Source organism: Myotis brandtii, unplaced genomic scaffold (assembly GCF_000412655.1).
Source record: "Myotis brandtii unplaced genomic scaffold, ASM41265v1 scaffold257, whole genome shotgun sequence".
NCBI lineage: Eukaryota > Metazoa > Chordata > Mammalia > Chiroptera > Vespertilionidae > Myotis > Myotis brandtii.
In genome coordinates this window covers 638,377-648,415 of record NW_005359757.1, presented here as the reverse complement: position 1 = coordinate 648,415, position 10,039 = coordinate 638,377, and the positions used below count along the sequence as shown (strand labels likewise).

General features: G+C 37.3%; 1 protein-coding gene across 1 annotated transcript in view; it reads left to right on the top strand.

The window, feature by feature from the left end:
- Positions 1 to 9,645, top strand: part of CEP97 (centrosomal protein 97kDa) — a 24,303-nt gene extending 14,658 nt beyond the window's left edge. The window contains exons 8-11 of the mRNA XM_005867969.2: positions 327 to 451; positions 1,073 to 1,841; positions 5,385 to 5,460; positions 6,885 to 9,645. Coding sequence (XP_005868031.1) covers positions 327 to 451; positions 1,073 to 1,841; positions 5,385 to 5,460; positions 6,885 to 7,589 — 1,675 coding nt within the window. The 3' untranslated portion in view covers positions 7,590 to 9,645. The remainder of the gene's footprint in view (positions 1 to 326; positions 452 to 1,072; positions 1,842 to 5,384; positions 5,461 to 6,884) is intronic.
- Positions 9,646 to 10,039: the final 394 nt, after the last annotated feature.

Here is a 10,039-nt window from a genome sequence, read left to right as displayed (position 1 = left end):
GAAGGGATGGGTGTGGGGGGGATTGAGCAAAAAAGAAGAAAAGAAATATAGCTAGAAGCATTAAGTGGTTACTTTTATTTTTTTAAATCAGAGATCCTGCCTTAAATGTTTGTACAAGTGTATGTATATGAGTTGTCTGTCTGTGTGATTTAAAAATAAGTTCCCTAACCCTTCCTATCCAGTGCTTTCGAATGAGACTTTGTAATTTGGTGGTGATTAGAGGTATCTACTTTGAAGATTGTAAACTTCTACCTTTCTGATAGGAAGCAGAAAAGCTTGCTTTTCTGGGTGTTTGTTAAATCACATCCGATGTTGTTGACTTTTAGGTTTCATCAGAGGCAGTTAATGAACCAAAGCCAAAATGAAGAGTTGTCTTGTCTTCCTCCTACTGAAACAAAGGCACCAGAGCATTCAAGCCCCCTTCAAGATTGCCAGACAGTCCAGGAGTGTGGTAAGAAAGTAATTAATCTGTTTTCTTCAAGTTATTTGATCTGTTGAGCATCATAAAACAGAAAAGGTGCATATTTTCATAATTTTTATTAGTTTTTTAACTTAAGTGGTCATTTGGATCCTATATTTTATATATACGTGTATACACACTCATACATATATATGTAGGTATATATATCATAAATATTTTATTTCTAATTTTAAAAATTCAGAGCACTGCTACTTTTTGTATTGGTCTGATACTTTGATTATTCTTATAATTATTGAAAGAACTTATTTTCTTAAAAATATTTGGTTTGATGTTTTAGGCTTATTGGAGGAATCAATGAAGGCATTTTATTGCATTTTACTCTATTTCAAGGATTAAATTTTTCTTAAAAAGATGTAACTGAAAAATACGTCTTAACTCACACAAACAAATAATATGTGAGGTGATTGATGTTTTAATTAACCAGATGTCAGGAATCTTTCACAATATATACATATATTAAATCACCACAATATATACTTATAATATCTTACAATTTTATATGTCAATTACACCTTGATGGAGCTGAAATTTAAAAAAACAAAAAACTTTACATATGTAGTGGTTTAAATGATACTTTGTTGATTCTTTTAGACCCCGTCATCCAAGTAAATTCTTGGGTTGGGATAAGCAGTAATGATGATCAATTATATGCCGTTAGGAGTAACTTTCCAGCCTCTCTACACACTACAAAGTATTCTCGAAATGACCTGCACCTGGAAGACATACAGACAGATGAGGACAAGTTGAACTGTAGTCTTCTCTCTTCAGAGTCTACTTTTATGCCGGTTGCATCAGGACTCTCCCCAGTATCACCTACAGTTGAGCTGCGGCTACAAGGCATTGACTTGGGCCTAGAAGATGGTACAAATGACTCTGTGAAAGGGCAGGAAGACCAGGAATTGGGTAAAGAAGAGGAAAAAGCTTTGTGGGCTACAAATGAGAATTCTGTTCAAATGATGAAAAGTGCAGTCAGTGCAGAGGTCAGTGAGAAAGATGGGCTGGTACCTTGCCCTGAGCTAGCAGTAGCCAGTGCTCTCTCGAAAGTTGACATGCACAGCCTTTTATCTTCTCCTGAGCCAGTTGGACACAGTGTCTTACATACAAAACCAGACAGAAAAGAAACCATATCTGAAACTGCTTCAGAAGAACTTCCTTGCGGGGCTTTCCCCCAGAGCTCTGTTGCTTTGGGACGAGATCAAGTTGCCCTTCAGAAGCTGAATGAAGCAGCCACCACACTGCAGGCCTGTTGGCGGGGCTTTTATGCCAGGAACTATAGCCCTCAAGCTAAAGGCGTGCGCTATGAAATCCGGCTGCGCAGAATGCAGGAGCACATTGTCTGCCTCACCGATGAAGTAAGGAGGTGAGTCAAAAGTCCTGTCAGGTGCTGTTTTGTTGGTTTAGGGGCGTCATTCTTAGAGCTGATTTGGAACACTGAATCAGTGTTGTGCTCAGGACACATTCATACCACCTTGCCACACTTGGCTAACTTGTCTCCTACAATACACTGAAAGCATCTTGAGGGTAGACACTGTCACATGCATCTCCATGTCGGTACATAGAAGCAGCATAGCAGTAATGTTGAGTGAATACATGCCTTATAAGGCATCTCTAAACCTAAACACAAAAAGGTACAGAAAATGTAGAAAAACTGGATAAGTATAAAAATGAGAAGATGAGAAAGTCTGCATAGAACTAACTAGGTGACCTGAGAATTAAAAGAGCAGGAGTTTAAAAGGGATTAAAATACTGGGGCAATGGTAGGAATTATGCCTTAATTCCATGGCTCATTTGTTTTACTGACTGCTAACTCAGAAAAATTAGGATTTTAAAATTTATTTTGAGTCTTAGTATTCTAGCCAGCAATATCTATTAATAGTATCAGGTGGGAGAGGAGAAGGCAGTAAATGAGACTGAGAAGGAACAGCCAGAGTGGGAAGAAAACCACTGGAGTGTGTCCCAGCTCCAACAGGGAAATGTGTTGGGAGAGAAGAGAGGTGCTGTAGGGAGGATAGAGAAGTGTACATTAGATTGAGAAGCTGGGGTTATTGATGGCTGTGTTGGGGCTCCAAGACGATCTTCAGGTTTGGTGATTTGCTAAAAGGACTCTGGAAAGCTATTCTGTTCATGATTATGGTTTATTATAATGAAAGGATAGGATACACATTAAAGTCAGCATAGGAGAAAGATGGATGGGGCAGAGTCCGGGAGAGACCTGGCGCAAGCTTCTCGGTGTCCTCTCCTGGTGGAGTTGTACAGGCAGGGCTTGACTCTCCCAGCAACGATGTGTGACAATACCTGGGAAGCACTGCCAACCAGGGAAGTCACTCTCAAGTCTTCATACCCAGGGTTTTTATTAGGGGTTAGTCACATAGACAGTGACTGACCTTCACTATTCAGACTGATACAGGGTGAGCAAAAACACTTACTCACCAGCCCTGGCCAGGTAGTTCAGTTGACTAGAGTGTTGTCCCAATACGCCAAGGTTGTGAGTTCGATCTCCAGTCAGGGTACATATGAGAATCAACCAATGAATGCATAAGTAAGTGGAACAACAAACTGATGTTTCTCTCTTCTCTCTCTCTCTACAATCAATAAGTAAAACTTAAAAAACAAAACACTTATTCACTAGAAAGCACAACGTTAGCATAAACTATCTGGTTTAGTTCAAGGTCCCACCTATGTATACAGATACTCTTACCAGATGGGACATTCCAAGGGCTTAGGTTCCAAGGGCTTACAGGTTACCTCCTGGGAGCCAATCAAGGGCGCTTTTGTCTTTAGAATACATAGAGTTTGAACACCCTAGGTTGCTGAATTAACCTTTCCTGCCCAGTGAGGTTCCGAAGAACAGCTTTGGTGGCATTGTGGGATGATAGCAGTTTGGAATAGGTTGAGAGTGAAAGAGAGGTAGAAAGTAAGTGTAGCTAACTCTTTTGGGATGTGTTGCTGTGAGGAAGAGAAGAGCTGGAGGAGAATATGGAGTTAAGGGAAAAAAATTAAAGATAGGAGATAAAGAGCATGTTTATGTATTGATGGAAATGATTCGATAAAGAGGGAAGAACTGACGGTGCAGAGGAAAGAAAGACATGCAGGCTTGAAGTTTTGGAAAAGATTAGAGGGGAAGGGATCCAGTGTGCAAGTAAAGGGAGTGGGCCGAGGCTGGAGCAGATAGACGGTATAGGTTTGATGCTGAGAAATGGGCAAGTCCTGTGTGATGGATGCCTCTCCTTGAATCGTGACGTATAAGATGTGGTCAACATTTAAAAATGAAGAGAGGAGTGAGGGTGTGGGAGGTTTATGGAGAGAGGTGTGAGGTGTGAGGTATTCATTTTAAAAATGAACTTATATGGGGAATGGAGGAGAATTGCTGGACAGTGTGAGGAAAACTTAAAACAATAGGTCAGGTTGTATGATTTTCATCAGTTCTCGGCTGTTCTATTCTGATGGGGGTGGTTACTTTGGTCCGTACAGGAATGATTTTTCCTAGGTGTGTATGGAAGGGGAAAGAGGGAAGGGCAAGGAGTCGAAGGTATTTGGGGGTGATTATTATAATGATGGGTCTTGGCGTTTAAACGAGGTAAGAGCCCGGCTGGCGTGGTTCAGTGGTTGAGCATCCACCTATGAACCAGGTCTAGGTGAAGATTAGATGTCTAGATTGTTGCACTGGGGTGGAAGAGCAGGTGAACTGGGAAGATGGGAGGTAGTGGTTTGTGTGGGTACTTTCGACCATTTTTTTAAAATGGTGTAGTCAAAATAAATGACTGGGACTAGTGAGACAATGAGAAGGAGTGATGAGGGTGGATTATTTTTAGATAGAGCATCCATGGGAATGTTGAGGTCTCCACAAATGATGACGGGAATGGGGTAGTGAGAAAGACTGTGCTGAGACTTCAGTGAATGGGGGCAGATAATGGGAAATCAACATTTGAAAAGAGTTTGGGGAGGTTTAGTTCCTCAAGGAGGAAGGTAAAGAACAGTTTGTACACATCAGTGAGAAGTAGTCTCCTGACCCTAATGGACAAGTGAAAAAGATATCTTCCACTTGAGAGGGCTACAATGCCCTCAGAAGTGTGTGTGATTTGGTCAAGGAAAAGTTCACCTAAAAGGTTGACTATACAGGGTGGGGCAGAAGTAGGCTTACAATTGTGAATACGCAAAAATACAGAATTCATTATTGTATTATTATTGATTAATTATTGTATTATTTTCCACATGAACAACTGTAAGCCTACTATCCTGTATAAGGGAGCTGGCTAATTACAATTTAGGAGTCTCAGATGGCACAGAAGAAGAGCTTGGGGGGCTAGAGAATGTGAGGAATTGGGTCAGAGATTCAGAACAAGATGATGGTTACAGTCTGGGAGATAATGGGCAGCTAGGGGAGCCTCAGATGTGTGATAGGCATAAGTATGGAGAGGGTGGCAGTGAGCCCAGGGTCTGACTTGAATGAGTAAGGGGAAGTGATGGGAAGAGGTGGAGGTGGCTTATTGGTGAGAGCAAGAAGCTCATGAGGAACTGGGGCAAACTGAAGTTTGGTGGGATTAGTCCTGCTAGTCTAGAGGGTGTTTCTCACTGTTATCCTATTCCTTAACTCCTTTCTGCAGCTGATGCCTCTCTTGTGTTTGGGTGGGAAATTGAGGCCAAATAAAGAGCCATTTAATATTGTATTTTTCATCACTGGCAATACTTTGTGGAACCAATATAATCTGAATTTCAGTCCCATCTCATTTGACTTCTTTGTTCAGTCATAGTTTAAAACTTGTTCCAGCTTAGATATTTTAAAAGTTAAAAGGTCTGTTATTTGGTTTTTAATGTCTGCAGTGCATGTGCTTATTAGTTGTTACAAGAAGTGCAAGTCAAAGCACCCTTCCTTGTGTCAATAATGGAATTTGAATTATTATAGATTAAGGAAAGAAAGAGATGAAGAACGTATTAAAAATTTTGTACAAGAAGAGGCTGTCAAATTCCTTTGGAACCAGGTAAACTCCTTCCTGCTGATTTACCTAATGTGTGAACAAAGAAAAGTTGTATATTAATTAGGTGATCATAGAGCAGTTAGGCATACTAAGCAGCCTTCCCCGAGGTCAAGGATATAATTTGTACTCTTTGCCACTAACTTGGAACTAGGAAGTGATCTTTGTTACATTTTACTTAATCTGAAAAATATTATTATAATTTTGAACAGGAAGATAAAGAAGTATAAAGATGAAGCAAGTGACTAAATTGAGGGATGTTGTTATAACTTTTCAATACATAGGTATAAAAACCTATGTATTGAAGGTTTATGTAATTATCTTGTCTTATCCTTTGGTAATATTTGAATGAAAGTGACTAACATGATTTTTGATAGTTACAATATGCATGTCCTAAAACGATACATGACTTCTTGGGAGAGAAAGTTTGAATCTTATAATAGCACACTTTAGGGACAGTGCAGACAGTTGATTTTACTATAATTATATTCCATCAAATATTTTTTAAGATAATTTCTTGGAAATATTTTTATATAAGAATTTCTTGTAATAGGGTCTTAATACTGTAAAATTCAAAAAAACCTTTTTAAGGTTTTATAATTACTGTTACTAGGGGTGTGCTTAACTAAATTTTATAATAACGATACTGTGGGATGCTATGGAATAGTTAAAAATAACTGGACTGACATGGGAAAATCTCCAAGATAACGCTGTTCAGTGAAAAACAGCAAATTGCAGAACTTGATGCTCTACTTGATTTTTAAAACTCACTTTGTATTTGAAAATATATAGTAAAATGTCTGGAAAGATAAATATCAAACCGCTGTCAATGATTACCTTGGAGGATAGTCAAAGGGAAACTAAAAAATTCTACATATTACCTTTTTTTTGTTGTAGATGTTATAGTAAAATTTTGACATCTTCATTGTACTTGAAAAATGTAAAAATGTACTTGTAAAAGGTCATATTACCAAGAACTCAGGGTGTTTGGGAGTATTTTTTAGTTGTATATACAATATTGTTAGATAATATTTAAACTCTTATTCCAAATGGATATCTAAAATGAAACTCTACTTATATTAGAGAGCCTACTTATATTAGTAGACTCTAATCTGTCTAATTATGTGGACCTCAGTGTATATTGAGTACATATTGACCCCTTAGTCAGCTAGACATGTGCTGTTGTACTTCTGATTGTTTTTCCAGTAAAAGCAAGAGAATTGCTTTGGGCCAAGGACGTGTACCATTGTGCCAGCCTGGTTTAGATGAGAGGTGCTTTGAAAAGGGTAAGGGAAGTCAGGATGCTTCTAGCTCCAGTTTTGCCGCCTCCATTTACCAACTTAATGTGTGTTGGGAATAAAGTTCAAAGGACAATTATAAAATAGGCATGACTTTTATTTTATAATAAAACTACATCCTTTGGTTCATAGGTAAGGTCTCTGCAAGCTTGGCAACAGACTGTGGACCAGCGTCTAAGTTCCTGGCATACCGATGCTCCTCCTATATCAGCTACTCTGGTGCCATCTGAACCTGCATTATTCCCCCAAAGCCAGGAGCCCTCTTCTGATCAAAATTTGGACTGGTTTGTTGCTCCTGATGAAGCTCCTCAAAAGAAATCCTTACCGGAATTTCCAGACTCTGGTTTTCATTCCTCCCTAACAGAAGAAGTTCACTGTTTGCAGGATTCTTTGGATTTTGAAAAAAGTTCCGGAGAAAGCACTGAAAGTTCGATAATAGGGAATTCCACTGACACAGTCAGGCATCGCAGAAAGTCAGGTGTAGCGGACATTAGCGAAGAACATGGTGAGTGGAGTAAGGAAAGCTCAAGCAGTGAGCAGGATAATAATCTGCTTGAACAGTATTTAACTTCAGTTCAACAGCTGGAAGACTCAGAGGAGAGGACAAATTTTGCTGAAGGGGCAGGAGATAGTACGCTCCACATAGCTCAATCCCCTGAAAAGTTAGATGCCTTGTCTGACAATGCTTCTGTAGATGGTACTCATGTCATATCTCCTGCTTTGCAAGATGAAATCAGCCAGACACCAGAGGATTGTAAATTAAATGCAGAAGTTGAAGGGCAGCAGTCAGAGTGTGATTCTGCATTTCAGGTGTTGCATGTTGGTATTACTGTGTAGCATGCCTGGGTGCTTTGGAAGCAGAATCCACTTAATTTTTCTTAGGAATATTTTCAGTATCTTTTCTTTCTTTTTTTTGAAGGGGAATTTGAATATACCCTCACTTTTGTTATTATTTATATAGAATGTATATTCTTGTCTCATATTTTCCATATTCTAGATACTGAAGTCAATCTTCATATCGACTGGGTTAGCCTTTTTTACTTAGCTGTAATGTATCAAGCAATATTTATATTGGAAGCTATAGGCACTTTATTTCTTAACTGATTGCATCAGTAGTGTTTCTGCTTTTTTATGTATCATTTGCTTTCAAAAATAAATTAGAATATCTTAAGTAAGATAGAAAAATTTACCTTAAAGATATAAATGAGAGAATTTGACTCCTCTGTGTGAGGAAATTAATTGTGTGGTTAAGAATGCAATTAGTTAAAATAAAGGTAAACAACATATATGAGGATTGTGAAGTATTGAAATTTGCCAGCCTCCTTCGGGGAAGACCTTGTGTTTTAAGCCTTTTTTCCTCCCTTATGAGTCAAGGAAAACTTTCTTATAGGCAAATAGGGGAAGAAGGTAAGATTATAGAATTTTTCAGTAGGGATGATTAAATTGTCTCATGGAAAACTTTAGTTTATATCATGTATCAGTTTTAACATATGAAGCCAAATGTTCCATCCAAAATTAAAATCAAGCTTATTTAAAGAGGCAATATAAGAATATTTCTCTCAGATACGAAGAAAGCAAATACACTAGGCTTTATTCATTTGGAAAAATGTCATGACAAACATTTGTTACCTTCTCATTTAGTCCTTTTTTTTTTACCTCACAGATAAGTATGCATGTGCCAATATATTGCCAGAAATTCATGTCTGTTCATCTTGTATACTGCTTTATATTTGCATTTGTATTTCAGCAGAACATCTGTGTCATTTAGTTCACATTTGATTTCTGTGTCTTAATGAAGAACATTTAAAATGATACTGGTGGTAGAATATGGTGACTTTTTTTTTAAGAACTATTTTCTATCTAAATCTCTGAAAAAGGTGCCACATTTGCAAGACAGTTTAACAGTGAATAAAAAGAATAAACCTCACTTATTTTTGCTTGTTAAAAAGAATATATATCTGTAACTCTGGGAAGAAGTGATAATATTGTGTTTGAATTTTACAAGTACATGTATATGCAAAGCAAGGATAATTTTTTGGTATTTTAATCTTTGAGAATGTTCTAATACAATTAAACAATTCATATCTGATTTTTCCCAATCTGTGGACATAAAACTATTAGAAATGAAGGCAATACTTATTCTCTAAATTTAGGTGCTAAATACCTATTTATTCTGTGACAGTCGTAGGTCCCCTTCTTTAAAGTTATATATAATAAAAACTTCTGATCCTTCAAGAATAAGGTCAGGGATCACATGTTATTCTTTGCTGATCGTTAGAAACATTTCTCCAGTATGGGTAAGATGTATTTTTCTCGGTTTATAAATATGTAGCACTCAGGTTAAGAAGACTTGAATTTCATTCTCAGAAATCCAAAATCTCTTGAAAAGGAATTATTTCCTGTCTCTTATAAACTGAACAGCAGTCTTATGTTCAAAAGTATTTTTCCTAGTGAACTTGTGTAATGTTGAAAGCATGTTAAATAAAAATAGAATTTTTTGCTTTTTGAATAATGCTAATTTTATGAATGATTTTTAATTTCTTCTTAAATAGTCCCTATTTTTCTATTTTACAGTTAAGTGCCTCATTGCTGCCCATTGTTAGACAAAGAAAAATCAAATTGCACTGCACTAGTTCCAAAAAATGCTGCTTCATGATTCATTAATTTCTCACTAAAGATCCTGAAATGTCCTGGTTCAGTATTGCTTAAGTAGGTTAAGGTTACTGCCAACATCTTGTCCCTCTTCTCTTTTTTTAAGAAATGGCAAAACACAACTATATTCATTTGAGCATGAGCAGTTGTCAGTAAGATTTCCTTTTTTACCTTTCCTTTATTTTTCTAGCATATAAATAGTATTCAGCGTACTTTTATTTTAAAATTGACAGAATAGCCTAGCCAGTGTTCTCAGTGGTTGAGTATGGGCCTATGAACCAAAAGGTCACTGTTCGATTCCCAGTCAGGACACATGCCTGGGTTGCAGGCTCGATCCCTAGAAGAGGGTACACAGGAGGCAGCGAATCAATGATTCTCTCTCATCATTGATGTTTCTATCTCTCTTCCTCTCCCTTCTTCTCTGAAATCAATAAAAATATATTTAAAATTGATAGCATATGTGATTAATATCTTGCTCTTCATTATATTTAACTCCTTCTATTTAACCACAAGGGGGCAATTCAAGAATGAGTTATTAACAGTGAATTTTTTGCATTTCTCATGTTCTAGGGGCCTCATATACAGTATATAAATATATATTGTGACATATTTATGCATTTCAATTCTCTATTATG